This window comes from Tauraco erythrolophus, chromosome 7, assembly GCF_009769465.1.
Source record: "Tauraco erythrolophus isolate bTauEry1 chromosome 7, bTauEry1.pri, whole genome shotgun sequence".
NCBI classification, from domain to species: domain Eukaryota; kingdom Metazoa; phylum Chordata; class Aves; order Musophagiformes; family Musophagidae; genus Tauraco; species Tauraco erythrolophus.
The window spans coordinates 53,245,967-53,261,334 of NC_141471.1; the positions used below are offsets into that span (position 1 = coordinate 53,245,967).

The 15,368-nt window shown below is 45.9% G+C and overlaps 1 protein-coding gene across 1 annotated transcript; it reads left to right on the forward strand.

The window, feature by feature from the left end:
* The first annotated feature begins 725 nt into the window (after nucleotides 1-725).
* Nucleotides 726-14,413, forward strand: IGFBP3 (insulin like growth factor binding protein 3). The gene is made up of 4 exons (XM_086614996.1): nucleotides 726-1,116; nucleotides 4,879-5,108; nucleotides 7,736-7,855; nucleotides 14,288-14,413. Exons 1-4 carry the CDS (start codon nucleotides 726-728, stop codon nucleotides 14,411-14,413), a joined length of 867 nt encoding a protein of 288 aa, XP_086471122.1.
* The last annotated feature ends 955 nt before the right edge of the window (nucleotides 14,414-15,368 follow it).

The window sequence follows — 15,368 nt, forward strand, 5'->3', positions numbered from 1 at the left end:
CCGCGCGTTATTCATGGCGCGGGGCGGGCCGGCGGCCGCCGCGCTATATAGGGCGGGCCGGGCAGCATGAGGGGACAGATGGGCGCGGAGAGAAGGCGGATAGCAGGCGGCAAAGGGAATAAAAAGACGGGAACCTTGCTTTCTTAATTTATATTCCCCTCTCTATTTCCCCCCCCCTCACCTCCGCTCTTTCTCCTTCTTTCTTTTCTGAAGCGTTTTTGGACCACGTCTTCTTCAGACCGTCTGGGCTTGGCTTTTTTTTTTAATTTTTTTTTTTTTTTTTTTTTTTACTTTTACAACGCGTTTTTTTTTCCTGAGTATTGTGTGTGGCCAAAAAAAAAAAAAAAAGCGTCAAGCCAAGTGATTCAGGCGCTCTGCAGGGAGGAGGGGGGAAAAGAAGGAAAAAGTTGCCTTTGTTGCTCGCGAGCTCTTAACTATCTCTACGTGATTAAGGGCAGGCGGCTGAAGAGAGGCTCGGCGTGCGTGTGCCGGCAGCGCGGCTCTCCTGCCTCCCCGCGCTGGTAGGGGTACGAGCGGCCGGTGGCTCCTGCGCCCGCGGTCCCCCGCGGAGGCGGCGCGGCCTGCGCCCGCTGCTCCGCGCCGCTCCGCTCCCCTCCGCCCGCCCCCGCGGGCGAGCGGCGGCGTGTGCGCGCCCGCGCCGGGCTCTGCCCCGCGGGCGGGGGTGCGCGGGGGCGCCTCCCGGCGGCCCCCCTCCGCCGGTTGCCATGGTGCCGCGGCCCGGCGTGCTGTGGACAGTGGCGGCGGCGGCGCTGGCGCTGCTGGTCCGGCGGGCGGCGGCGGTGGCGGCGCTGGCGGGGCCGGTGGTCCGCTGCGAGCCGTGCGACGCGCGGGCGCTGCAGCAGTGCAAGCCCCTGCAGCCGGACTGCGCCGAGCGAGTGCGGGAGCCGGGCTGCGGCTGCTGCCTCACCTGCGCCCTGCGCCCGGGGCAGCCCTGCGGCATCTACACCGAGCGCTGCGGCGCCGGCCTCAGCTGCCAGCCGCGGCCGGAGGAGGCGCGGCCGCTGCATGCGCTGCTGGAGGGCCGCGGGCTCTGCACCAACGCCACGGCGGGCGGCAAGCTGCGGGCCTTCCTGCTGCCGGGACCGCACGCTGCAGGTAAGGGGGCTGCGCGGCCGGGCGGGGGGCGACGAAGCGGGAAGAGGTCGCGTGCATGCGCGCCTCGCTGCTTGAGCGCAGTTTCCTTCGTTTTCTTTTTAAAAAAGAAAAAAAGTTACAAAGTAAGTTGCAGGCAGCGGGAGGCGGGGGGGCGGGCACGCTTGCTGCAGACCTGCTCCTCCGGAAAGGCCCCCCGATCTCTGGCTGCCGGTCCGCGGGGGGCTCGCGGAGCCGGGGCTGGGGTCGTTTCGAAGGAGGGGTGCTTTTGCCGAAGGAAAGAAAGATTTACGTCTTACGCCTCATTTATGTATAGACTGGCTTCCTTCAACACCGATGCTAAGTAGCTCCTCGCATAGGAGGCAGAGTTGCTTTTTTTTTTTTTTAAAAAAAAAAGGGGGGGGTGGGGAGGGATTGCATGTTGCTTCTGCGGTGCGTAGGGCTGCCGGGCTGCAGAGCCGGCAGGGAGAGAGGGTGAAATCGTCGCGATTTGTCCCCGGTGTTCCTGGAAAGAGGGTGCGAGAAAACCGGAGAGTGTGGGCTGACTGCTGAGCTGCAGCGTGGCTGAGTCAGGGGAATGCTAAGCACAGAGAGGAGAGAAAAAAAAAATATATATATATTCCCCTGCTCCGGGAAGGTGGTTATTCAGAACAAAGCGTTTGCTCAGAAGTATTTAAGAGGACGTTGGTTTTTTGCCTGCACTGCAAATAAATCTTTGGTCAAACGAAGCTTTCCCGTACCTCTTACATGTCTTGTAAACGAGACGTTCACAGAGCGGGTTTTGTTTTGTTTGAAGAGGAAGGGACGGTTGGAAAAAGTTCTGTTAGCGTGCACATTTGGAAACTGAAGACAGGGAAACTTGGGATTCAGATCAAGAAGGCGCAGTCCCTCTGTGCAAACATTTCATTAAACTGTTTGCAAACCAACAGCAAGTATGTTAACATTTGTTTAATAGAAAAGTGTGTCAAAAGGCTTTCCACTGTTTGCATTTTTAAAAAGCCAGTAGTTTCTCTGCTAGGGACTCTTTGGCTGGCCTTTCCTTCGCTGAGGAAATGGCACCGGTGCTCCAGTTCACTGGCTGCTATGAGAGTAGGAGATGCCTGATTATAATTATTTATGTGCTGCTCCCGAGCTGTGACAATTTGAATGAGGGAGAGTTCAGAGGTGCTCGCTGGAGTTTTAAATCTCAATGGGACATGGAGCAGCTTCCTTCCTCACACGAACTTGGCTCTGCATATTCATCCTTCCCATGAATTGGGAACGAGGGCCCCCCACTCCGTACTTGATAGTTGGTGCTGTTTAATAGAGGGGTAGTGCTTTTAACAGTGACTGTTAGAGAAGGAAAGGGGAAGACAGAGCTGCGCTTTGCTGAAAATCTTTCTATTTTCAGCCCACATAGTCAAAATGCTGAGTTCCTGTTTCTGGATTCTTGGCTGAGGGAGAACTCTGATTTCGAAATCAATAGGAGCTTTGATTCCTTAAAAAGTGCAACGTAGGACCCTTACAGTGCACATTCAAGGAGTGGAGGTTGCAAACCTGGGGTGCAAGAAGGAAGGAGTACGCTGAACCTGTGTGACACATAGCACCTGCCTCCTCATGGGAACCTCTCTGCTTCCAGCTCTAAATCCAGCACTCCCTGGTACGCACCCTCCCCGAGCAGGATCACATCATCTCCCTTAAACACAGCTGGGTCCTGCGTCATGTGCTTTTGGCCATTCCTGGTTTACGGAAATTGCTAGAAATCGGTATGAGGTGGTATATAGTACAGTAGTAGCTTCTTAACAGCAACCGTAGTAGGCCACCGACTTACTTTCCAATTTAGTTTTTTTTGGGCCCTAAAGTGTTAAGTAGTAGTGTGCGTGTGCAACCCTTCTCATCTGATCTTCAGAAGAGAGCAAGTAACTCTCACAGCAGTTTTGCTGCTGTTATGAGGGTGTAAAGCTAACGTGGGGCCAAGTTTTGTGAAACCAAATTAATCCGATATGCTTTGCAGTTTAAAATGTGGCATTACGACTGCTTGAAATTGAAGTGTAAGAAGTGCTATTGAAATGTGATGGTCTATCTAAACTGAAATGACCAGCCTGGTAATTATTTAATGTCCATTAATAATATTTTCCACTTGTTTTTGGTAGAGGGCAAACTAAGGAACTGGACTGATTGCAGAAAACCTAATAGGCATAGTATTTATATTCAGGAGATTCAGATTTATAACATTTTATTGTGTCATTTCTTGCGAACTTCATTGAGAATGTGGAAAAAAAATACCACTGTTTAAAAACAGGACACTAAACCACCAAAAATATGTTCAAATACCACTGAGAAGTCAGAGTTAAACCCACAAAAGCCAGGAAATTTAGACTTAAGACTTAAACTTCCTTAATCCATTTGCACTGGGAGTTGGATTTTCCTGGTCAATTATGTCCATTGCCAGCAGTGGCTACACTAAAACCACCGGTACCAAGATGTTAACTTGGATCCCTCCTCCTCCTCGTGCTCCTCCCCTGTTCCTGTGTATTGGCAGTGCCACTGTACCGCCTGTGTTGAAATATTTAGAGGCAATGGGCTACGTGAACATGGGCTTTCAGGTTTAGCACTGAATTTCTTGGCTTTTGTGGTTTTTCAGTGAGCCATCAGGTACAATTTTAATACAGATTTCCAGGATGTTCCTTGCACATCAGTTGTCATTGTGGACTCCCAATATGACTTCCTTAAAAAAAAAAAAAAGTGGCCAGCAGCCAAGACAGCAACTAGTGGGACTGAGCTGCTTAGCTGATAGGAATATCCAAACTTGAAAAATTCCCTGGGGGAAATGCAGCCAGTTACAGTTACACTGCAGGAGTCTCCTAAGAGGGAGAAATGCAGTGTAGACAAATACGTCAGAAGGTACAGAACACTGGGCTTATGCAGTATTTTGGAAAAATGTGCTTCTCCTGTATTTTTGTGGATGGTAGTTTAAAGAGAAAATATTTTTTGAAGGTTGTAATGAAAGCAGATGTTTGTCCTTCGACACCATTACAGAATGAATGGCATTTTTTTGTCCGTCACTTTTAAAATCTATTTTGTACACCCAGAAACGTTTCTGATTTTAGTAGCAGAAGGAAAAAGTGCCCCTTTTTTTAATCTTTCTGTAGAATAAAATTCAGAAAGAAAAACTGTTACAAACAGCTAGCTAGAACCACGAAACTCAATGTGGTAGTTTATTGTATTAACGCCTCTTTTTTGGGGGGAGGAAAAAAAAAAAAAGAAAAGAAAATAGAAAAATAGAAAATTACCTTGTTGGGGAAGACAAAGAGTCACACTACAGCCCATAAGTTACCCCAGCCGGCCGCGTTTAACTGAGGTTGATTAAATCAGCCGTGGGTCGGCAGTGGCGGAGGGGAAGGCTCCGCGCCCCCGGCGCCGGTGGGGCCGCTGCGCGCTCCCGCGGCGGCGGCGCGGACCTGCCCCCTCCCGCCGGCGGGAGGAACTGCAGTGGATGCCGAGGGACGGGAAACCGGGGCGGTGGTGGCTGGTTTTGGGGTGTCGGGCAGCAGCACAGCGCGGATACCTTGCGAGGCTGCCGGGAGCGAGGGGATGCTTCCGTTGCCAAAGTCGTCGCTTGGCGACAAGCGGCGCGGAGGCACGCGGGATGCCGAGTTGTTCATCTTTCTATGTATCGCTGTTCCACCAGGGAAGGCTATGCATGTAGCTTAATCTAGCAGCTTGTTGCCCTTCCAGACGGAGCTGGCAGTCGATTAACGTTTCTTCGCTGTGTTCTTTCCGAAGGAAATTCCAGTGATTCAGAAGAAGACGACCGGAGTATCAGCAGCGTAGAAAGTCAGGCCATCCCAAACTCTCACAGGGTGCCGGATTCCAAATCGCATCCACCGCACGCCAAAATAGATATCATCAGGAAAGTGCAAGCCAAAAACACCCAGCGCTATAAAGTGGAATATGATTCTCAGAGTACAGATACACTGAATTTTTCTTCTGAATCCAAACAAGAGACTGAATACGTAAGTACTTTTGTAAATGGAAAGGCATTTCCCAGCACATGAGCATACATTTGTGTATATATATGCACATTGTGCATATGACAAGATAAATAAATAAACTAAAAACTAGATGGTGGCAATCGTTGTAGCCATTTAGGGCATTCTGGTAAAACTATTGGATCTGCAAATGCAGACAATCCACAGACTGAGCAGATCACATTCAGAAAGCACAGAGGCCTAATGCAATGGTGTTGACGTTGATACAAGTATGATTTTCGCTAAGTCATTTCTTAGAGGTCAAAAGTTCTCGTTCCCCCCTGTAATTATCACACATTTGTGTGAGTGGACTCGGGGCAGGTTTAATAGTGTCGTCATTAAACTGGGTTGCAAACAGCATTTATTGGGTTGCAATAATGGAAAAAAAATGTTTGGCATTCAGTGTAGTGGCCACTGCGCAAATCAAGGGAGATCACCTTCGGCTGGGTTGAGGTTTAGGATCTTGACTGATAAGTGGTTGTTGGTATGACGTGCTGAACACCACCTCCGATTGCAGTCACTGTTTGGTGCCACTGCCTAAAAGCAAAGGCTCACGGGCATGTGAGCTGCCGTTGCTTCCTGCCGACTGTGCCCAGTGGATATTCAGGGCAGCCGGAGTGCGGTGAATTTGAGGGGAGAATAATTCCTCTTCCTGGACATCCTGACTGATAATCTGGTGGTTATCTTTGTGCCTGTGCCAGATGGCCTAAAAAATATGTCTGGATGTACTTTGGTGTTTCATTAAAACAGTCACAGTGGAACCAGGCGTGACTTCCCATCTGCAAAAGAAGGTTTTGAAACCTGTATGAGATGGCAAGTTGTGTCAGAAGAGAGTGTGGCCTCCAAGTTCACCAGCGAAGGTGGTGAAGATGCATGTTTAGTTTGTCACTGATATCCAACTGACCAGTAAAAACACTTCAGTATCTGCCTTCCAGCGTGTCCTCCTCCCAAAAATGTGAAGTAAACTACCAGCAGTAAAAGAAGGAACTTAGTAGCTCTGAAAAAATGGGGTCCTCGTCTTAACTAGGACAAACATTTCACTTACGTGGTAGTTGGACCCCATGAGCAAAGGCACACCAACTTCCTAAGGCTGCTGGTGTCTGTGAGAACCAGAAATAAGTCCATAGGGGACAGGTGCCTTTGTCAGCAAATGCCCTTCTAGCTGTGTCTGCATGTTAGCTTTTGAAACTGATCTCTCTGACTTCGGAAACTTGCTTCAGAATAATAATTAAAAAAAAGCTGTTGATCTTTTTGTAGGCCTAACTTGGGACCAAATCTTTGAATGAGTGTGCTTTGCAGTCAGGGTGTAGTCTGAGCAATTTCTTTTTTTTTAAGAAATAAGAGCAGCAGTTTAAAGCACATGTTTAGAGCTTGTAAGATTGATGCTGGATGAGAACATATGAAAGCACCAAGGAAGGTCTTTGCTAACCAAAAAATTGATTTTAAACTCCAGTAGAACTGTGGAGTCTGCATGCTTTCAGACACTCGAATGAAAGGCATTTCACATGAGCAAGCTATTAATATTATCACTTGAAAGTACAAATGTCATTACTTCACTAATTGAAAATTGCATCAAATGAGTGTTTGTGTTGATACAGCAACTTAAACATTTTAAACTCATGCAGCCATGCAAAGGAATTTTTTCATGTCTCTGCCAAGGAAGCGGACTGGCAGCCCAAGGCAGCGAAGTGCCCAGGCAGGAGTGTAGCTAACCACAGAGTTTGTAAGCTGCAGCTCTTGCATCCCGGTCCCACTGCTGACACTGACTGCCTCCTCGGCCTCTGGCAAAACACAAAGTCCTCTGCTCCTGTTTTTCTGGCTGCAAAGGGAGCTTGTAATACTTTACTCCCCACCATGAAGGGCTGCAGTGGGAAATAATTAGTTGGCCTTTGAGACATGCTCTTAAAAGTGCTTCTGGAAGTTCTTTTTGGCTCATTGTCCTGGAGCTAATCCTGACTACGTTGTTGTCAGCCTTTTGCAGATGGAGAAAGTGAGGCAAAAAGTGACATACTTATCTAATAAGAATGTTGTGTGCAACTGTTCCTTTGCACGGCTGCATCCATTTGGTCCAGTCAAAATTGGAAATTGTTGTCCGAAGTTGCAGTATTTTTATATCTATGTTATGCCAAACTACTTGCTTTCAATTAAAACTATTTCATTTAAGCTTTCCAATCCAGCAGAATCACAAAAATCAAATGACGTTAGGGAGGATCGACCAAGTGGTGTGTTTCCAGTCACCTACCTTGTTTTCCCACTTGATGCAAGGCCAGCTTTTCCAAACCCAAGTTATGTTACATATGATTGATTTACATACTGGTTAAGCCTTCCTGTAGGTGTACGTGGCTGAGATTTCAACTGGAAATGCCAGTCTGTGCCTCAGTGTAGTGTAGGGTCTTCTGTATTTAGAAATCAGTTTATCCTGAATAAAGCAGGTCAGAATTTTACCTGTGTGTGGTCTGCCTTTTGACATATGCAGCCATCCCTTTTGGGATTTGTAGTAGGATTTGTTTAGGTTTGTACTTCTTGCCCTTTAAAGATTTATTAACTCTTGTGTGAAAGACAGTGTTTGGGAATGAATTTTCATCTGTTTTCTAAAACACACTCGTTAACAGGGTCCCTGTCGTAGAGAAATGGAAGACACTTTAAACCACCTAAAGATCCTGAATGTCTTGAGTCCCAGGGGTTTTCATATTCCAAATTGTGACAAGAAGGGGTTCTACAAGAAGAAGCAAGTAAGTACAGAGCCTTGATCACTTCAGTGAATGCACTTCACCTTTTCTCCATCTTTGCTGAAGGATCTTGTCAGCAAGGTGCATAATGTATCATTTTACAGAGGAACTAGCTCGTCTCCAGTTTTAGGACCTGATCTGAGAGTGCTGAACCTTGTCAAGTGGGGACAGTGTTTTTATTTTCTGTTGGTCATGACAACAGATTCATCTGAGAAACTCCATACCTAATCACACATGGGTTGGCTGGTGTCCTAGATACTAATGCCCTTTGGTTTAAAAAAAGCAGTGCCTCTGTAATAACCCACAGAGCTAAATGCTGCGGTCGCCATATGACTGCAATAGATCAATGCTTTGAATTGTAAATAGCTGCTTGAGAGTTCCTAGAAGAATGGCACTGGATCATATTACAAAAAGCAACTTGAGAAAGGCATGTATCTGTCCTTTATGTGCTACGCAGATCGCTTCCAAAATCCAGGTCCTGTTATCGTGAAAGTGATACATCCAGTAGTTACTCTGCAGCAAGGATGGCTTCTCAGCCCTCTTCGCTTCTGGGGTTGTGACCTTTCTTGACAAATGCAGACCTATAAACTGCAGGTATTCATGCTTTAGTTGTGTTGGGCTGAGCTACGACAGCATTCTCGATTCAGTGCTGCCCTTGAAGCTCATTCAGGAGCTTGGGGAAGTGGTGAGACGTGCCAGGTTCTTTGCTTAGCGTGCACATCCTAGCTAATTCCAGTGTTTAGTTAGCAACCTGCCTCCAAATGTGTTTCTTGGTACAATTCCAAAATTTCCTGAATTCGAAAGCTTCTTTAAGATTTTCCTCAAGGCAAACCCTCTGTAAGGACAGGTTTTGCTAGTGGACCATCTTGTCCCTCCCGTTTGGGTTTACAGGAGCCAGCCCCTCTCTCTCTGGTAACCAAAGGAGCGGCCGACTCTGTCACTGGCTAATGCAGTTCTTTGGTTGGAAGTGAGAGGCCAACCTCTGACCAGCCAACCTTGTTTTAAGAATGGTATCTCTCCGTTTGTTGGCTTTCAGCTTTCTTCGAAACAGTCTCTCCCTTTCGGGTATTCCCTGGGGCTCTGCGTTGAGCCGGTGGGGCGTTTGCCGTCGGGGTGAGGTTTCCAGCCTCCCCTTCTGCCATCAGCCCAGCATCGACTGCACTGCATGACCGTTGCTGCGTGCTGCTGAGCTTGTCCCGAGCAGGTGGTGGCAACTCCTTGGCAGGGACAGGGTTTCTTTTTATTGTCAGGAGTTTTGAGAAGCCTGTGTCACCCGTGTCCTGCTGCGTGTAAACTAGCAGAGAGCAATGCTTGCATCTTGGTCCGCGTTTGTTCGGAAAACACGCGGGACTGCTGTGCAGAGTGTGGTGAGGACTGTGCTTTGTGCCTGTGCCACGAAAGCATTGGCTTAGCCTGTGCCACAAAAGCATTGGCTTAGCTACTCTAGAACAGCACATCACTTAGCTGCGTTTAAGTTAACATTCATGTTAACATTTAACAACATTCAAGTGTTTTGTGCCATAAAAGCATTTGCTTAGCTGCTGGAGAACAGCGCATCGTTTAACTGTGTTCAAGGCACACAAACGTGCTGTAGCCCTTTTCCTTCTCTAGCTATTACAGAAGACCGCAAATTGGTATTTACTTTGTTGGATAGATCTTCCTTTCGTCTATCTTCAGACTGAGGTTTTTGCTTTGTCAGCAAAAAGGTGGTGGTTTGCATGCAGTCTCTGGCATGTGTATGCAGTAAATCAGACCTGCCGTAAGCACGTATTGAAGTGCCTTACTTGAAAGGATGACTGTACTTTAAAGTGCGGTTATAGTTCTACTGGTGAGACAGAAAAAAAAGGAAATACAAGAGGGGAAAAAGTGGGAAAGACAGATAATATGCTTACGTGGTCTTTGTTCCTAGGAGTTTATTTACGAGAATAAGGTGTTGGTACGGATCAAAGACACACTTCTTCCTTCTGTGTAGTGTCCCTGCTGCCTGGAGACTTCCAGGCTGCCTCAGGAAAGGTTTCTGTGCTCCGTGCAGCAGCCTGTCCCGTCAGCAAACAGAGGATGAAGGGGCACTTTCATACCTGGCCAGCCATGCCAAGCACCCTGCCCATTTACACGTTTCGACGGTAGTCTGAGACAGCTCAGGGATCTCGTAGGAGATGCCCACAAATGGAGCCTGTGTGAGTGAGTGGTGGACATGAAACGCGGCTGGAGTGCTCTTGTGTCAACAAGCCTCGGTCAGCCCTGGGGACAGACCTTCATGGATCGGGCTGACGGAGGTGGGCTGCCTCTCACAACGGCAAAACACAAACCAAAAATCATGTATTTGCATTGCCCGTGTAGGATTAACTCCTAGAAAAAAAGCATCAGTTTGAGAAGTGAGTCCCGTCCAGACTGAATTCACTGTCCACAAGGCAGTGGGGCAGTCGTGTGCGTTTGGTTTTCTTTCTGGAGCATCAACGTGTAGATCTGATATTTTATGCACTGCGAGCAGGTGTCTAATCCCATAAACAGAAAGGTAGGCTATTTTGTTAATTTACTTCGTTGCTGTTGTTAGCAGCATTCAGTCTGTATTTCAGTTACATTCTGTTGTGACAACAAAATTCAGAATAATAGGTTAGGAAATGGACAGTAAATCCATCAAAAAATGAGTGTGAGCTAGGCATTTTTAATTCTGGAAACAGCATCAAAATCACTGCTTAGGATGGTAATGTAGATAGGTGTGTGATTGTAGGAATCTGATGAATTATGATCACCCTGGAAACCATTACAACTCATTCAGGAGACACTTCGCACATATTAGTATATTCTGCTTTCCTGGTCACCTGCTCTTCCAGTCAAGTTGAAAGCAGTTATTTTTCAAGACATTTGCAGATACCCAGAAATTGACGTTTCAGGAACTACCACATGTAGTAATTTGCATATGTGAAACAATTTTAAGAACATAAATGTATCTGTCAGGGTATGACATGAAAAATATCTCACACCTTGTGTTTATATATAAACTTTTAAAAAATCAGACCTATTTAAATTCAGAACTGTTTGCTATAATAAATCACATATGCAACGTTGTGCTATTCAGCTGTGGTATATAGGTATATTTATGTGGAATACGTTGATACAGGCACATTTCTGCCTCAAGCATGGAAAAAAAGGTTTTGATGAAATTAGAATTATTATATGGGGCAATTACTAGAATTGCCCCATATTTGTATACTGGAGCCAGATACTTACCTAAATGTGAGCTGGCGTCGTTCCACTGAAAACAGAGCTGGGCTTGGCAGGAGCCAAAACGGCCCGAGGTATATGTCAATGCTGTCTGCAGTCTGTTCCAGGAGACCACAGTTGTAGCTCCACGGAGACCTCTGGGCTGACCAGGAATTCAATGGGATACCATATGCTTTGCTGTGCCCCACGAATGCCTCTGCGGCACTCCTTTGTGGAAGGGAGAGGGGCAGGTGGCATGGAAGCTGGCAGCTGGTGTTTCTATCACAAGTAATTACTGGCTCCACTGCTTGGGCAGTTTTCCAGCTTTTTGGACTTCTGAAGTCATACTGAAGAGCTGGGCAGAGCCTTGAAATGTATGTGGAGTACGAAACTCAGAGGAGCGAATATTTATGTTTTTTTTTCCATACAAGCTGTCCACCACTTCTGTAGGGAATTGCAGGCTAGCTGCTTCAGGAAAAAGCATCGCTTTTGAATCAGAAGTGCTTTACTATTGATAGCATCACTGAGCAGATAGTACAAAATCACAGATTGGAAAAGGTGAATTGTTTCCTCATGGAGCGTAATTTCAGCTGTAGAGTGATTTAGCTAAGGGTTTTGTTTTCCAAATGGGTTGTCTAGAACAAATTAAAAAACCATCGGTAGTAGGGAAGGCGTTCCTGCAGACTAACTTTGTGTTGTAGTTAACTCTGAAAATTGATTATGCAACTGTAAAAAGCAATCAAAACTTCCAACAACAGGAGATAACTTTAATTGATCATTTGTTTTGAGAGTGATGCAAGCCTATGAATCAGCGAGAGTTGTGTAACATACTTCATATAGTACTTCTAAAAGGGGAGGCTGCATTACTATTTTTAGCAGAAGTGTAGTTTCATTGCCGGAGCACCAGGCTGGCAGCCAGAAGCCCTGTGCTCTAATTCAGGCTTCATCTGTGCCCGCTCTCTTGGGAAAAACAACTCAAGAACTGCTGCCTCAGTTTCCTTTTCTGTGAAATCTAAATTGTGCAAAGGCTGTTTATGAATTCCTCAGTTTTGAGCATGAAGAATTTAAATCACTAAATGTTAATACCACTTAAGCTAGAGTACAGTCCAGTCACCACCGAAATTGAAGGAAAATTTCCTATTGACGTCAGTGGACTTTGAGCAGCCATTCACAGAAATCCTGGAGATGCACGCAAGCCCTAGTCAGGCTTTTGAGACAATAAACATAAGTTATAAAACTTAGGTTTAAAGATTTAGTACAGAAAACCAGCTGAACAGGTAACTAGAGCTCACTTGCAGCTAAACCACATAGTTTAGCAAATTATTAATGTAGCTGTTCTCTCAGTACGTTTGAACTTTTTCATCCTCTCCTAAAATAAGCTGATAGGTACTTCACGCTCAATCTTGTCATCCTGCTGCCATCCATTTGCATGGAGCTAATGCAGAGGGACTGCAATCTCAGAGAAGAGAAGGCATTGTGTTATTTCTGTATTGGGCTTGTCACTCAAAAATATATCTGAAGGTTAGATTAATTTTTAGTTACAGTGATTAACATTACTTCATTTACTCTAAAATAAAATAAACAAGATGGAAACTTGTTCAAAAGTTTGTGTCTGATGGGTGATCTGCTCCCATTTGCCTTTCCTGAGTTCCTAGTGAAGGCTGCCTGCCGTTCTCTGTGCTGCCACAAATCACTTGGCTCCGGGGCTGATGTGCTGGTGTGGGCTGACCCAGGAGTGACCCATATTCACGGCTCTGTCTGAAATACCACCCTTTTGCCTGAAAAACTAAACTAGAACATCCTAAACTAGATGTGGGAATGGTCAGGTGCTTTGGGCAGCCTGTGAAGCACGACACCGGCTTGATGTTTCCTTGTGTACCTGCACATGGAAAAGATGCTTAGCTTTGTGAGCCACTGCCGTATGTACCCCCATGGGAGATGGGGGCATGCCTGTTAGACTCTGGAGAACAAATGAGTGGTAATGATAAAGTTTTCCTAACTTAAACCAGCCTGAACCTCTGAAATACTTCAGTTGCTGTGAGTGTGATCTCAGAGGCAGCATTTACTCTGCTTGCAAGATGGCCTTTGCAGTGTTGAGGGCCATAAGTGGCTTCAGCCTAGCCTACCTTCCTTCGTGTTGGCGAGACAAGATGATACCTCGCTCCTTGAAAAGCTTGTGTCACCACCTCCTTTGTAAGTCTGTCCCGACTAAACAGCCACCTCTGTCCGCGTTTGCATTGAATCCTGTATCAGCACATCTCAAAACTCAAGCTGACGTGGAGGCTGTGTCCTGACAATGATGTTGACAATGGCAAACTCAGTGAGATAGTCTGTGTCCTGGAGACACATGTCTCTCAAGCAGGTGAAAACCTTGCAGAGTCTCAGAGGTTCACAGTATTTGACGGCATCCATGGTTACAGGCTGAATGCAACCTGCAGCCTGTCATCTCCTTTAGTCTGTTTTTTACCATTCTTAGTTCCGTGGGGGGAGCATTACTCACATAGCACATCCTAGACTTTGTAACGCGTTCTTACTGCATTGCTTTCTAAAGAAGTTCAGTGTCATTGCCTGTCTAGTGGTAGTTTAAGGTTGGTCAGCATTGCTGGCAGATTCCAGCAGGAGACTTCTGAAGCTAACATAGGTTATAGACTAGTATATAAGCAACCTTATTTATAGGAAAATGTACATGTGCAGTTCTAGTACACCTAGCAGTTGTTGAAGTGCTAACTCCATTACAGAAGGATTATGTATCTGTTAATAAATGTCAACTACAGTGTTGAAATTCCTACAGCAAACAGATGCAAGCCAAGGGTGTTTATTGCTGCAGTGGCTGTCTTTGCTAGACCAGTGCCTTAGTGTGGGACAAATCCATTAACTTTCTTCTCCAAAGATGGATCCCAGTCGTCAGCTCGTACTGTTTTAAGTAGTCCTGGTATTCAAAAGGGCCAACTGTGCTGCCTGATGTAATAGGGAGGAGTTCATAAGTCTGTTTTATGGTAGTTCTCTGAGCAGTTTTGTTACGGAGTGATCAGACCCAAAGGGGCTGATGGGCAGAGCAGGTAAGCTTTTATTGTTAACACCTTGTAGTGGTAATAAACATTCTGTTGGATTCTGTCAGATACGGCCGGGATATGGAAGTGCAGCTATCCAATGAGCAGGAACCCCTGCTGTATAACGCTGATGGCAGAGACAACAAACCCAATGCTAACTGGGTCTTTGGTTCTGTTTCAGTGTCGCCCGTCCAAAGGCCGAAAGAGAGGTTACTGCTGGTGCGTGGATAAATACGGACAGCCTCTTCCCGGCTACGACGGGAAGGGAAAAGGAGATGTCCACTGCTACAACTTGGAAAGCAAATGAGGGCTGGGTGCCAGCTCTTCTGGCATCCGTGCGTGGCCGCCGGACCTCTCAGAGACCTCGGAGGGACTGGGCACACACCGCGGACTGCAGCGAGCCCTGCTCCTGCGGCATGGGGGCTCGCGGGTGCTGCCGCAGCCGCTCCTGCCACCGGCACCCATTGGGCTTCCTACGGGACGTGTAGGGAGCTCTGAATCCCCACGTAAACCTGCACTATTGATACCCAGAGAGAGGAAAACAAAAGGCACTTCAGAATGGATTCAGGGAGTCTCCACTGACTTTTTAAAGAATGGCCTGTGACCAATTCGATCCCGAAAGATACTGGTTTTTTATTTTAAAGAATTTATAGATTGTAAGCTCATAAAAGTATTAAAGAAAAAAAAACAACCCCAAAACAAAAAAAGCCCACAAGGATTTAAAGGCTAAGCTTTTTTTACAGGTCTGACGGGAAACTTATCTTCACGGGTAAAAAGTTTTATAAGAATCTCAAAGAACTTTTTAAAGAAACGTATTTCTAAAATAAAGACATGGCTATTTTTTTCTGTAAAATATATTATGAATATTCTGTTAGTCTGTATTTAATATAATTGTTTTTTAATAAACTTTATTTAAATGTAACATGTGAATACCAAATACTACACAATAATTTTAGTGTATGCTTCTGTATGCAAAGAGAAAGTAAGGGTATGGAACGATTTACAAATATGTATAGAACCATATGCGTACACACTGACCTATTGAAAATAATAGAAATGAATTTGTGGAGCGAAGGGGGTGTTTCCAGAAGAGATTATGTTTTGTTATTTGAAGTAACTACAAATACCAAGATAATCTTTTTTTTTTAATTAATTAATTTTGTAATTATTTTACTGGTATTTCTAATGTACCCATCACTGAATTATGCCACTGGAAAGGATAACAGTTGCACTGAAGCTCTCAGTAAAGCATTCTTCTCTCT

Excerpts from the sequence above, each read along its gene's own strand:
- IGFBP3 (XM_086614996.1), top strand. The coding sequence starts at position 726 with ATGGTGCCGCGGCCCGGCGTGCTGTGGACAGTGGCGGCGGCGGCGCTG. Across the intron at positions 1,117-4,878 it reads GCCGGGACCGCACGCTGCAG|GAAATTCCAGTGATTCAGAA; the intron begins GTAAGGGGGCTG and ends TTCTTTCCGAAG. Across the intron at positions 7,856-14,287 it reads GGTTCTACAAGAAGAAGCAA|TGTCGCCCGTCCAAAGGCCG; the intron begins GTAAGTACAGAG and ends GTTCTGTTTCAG.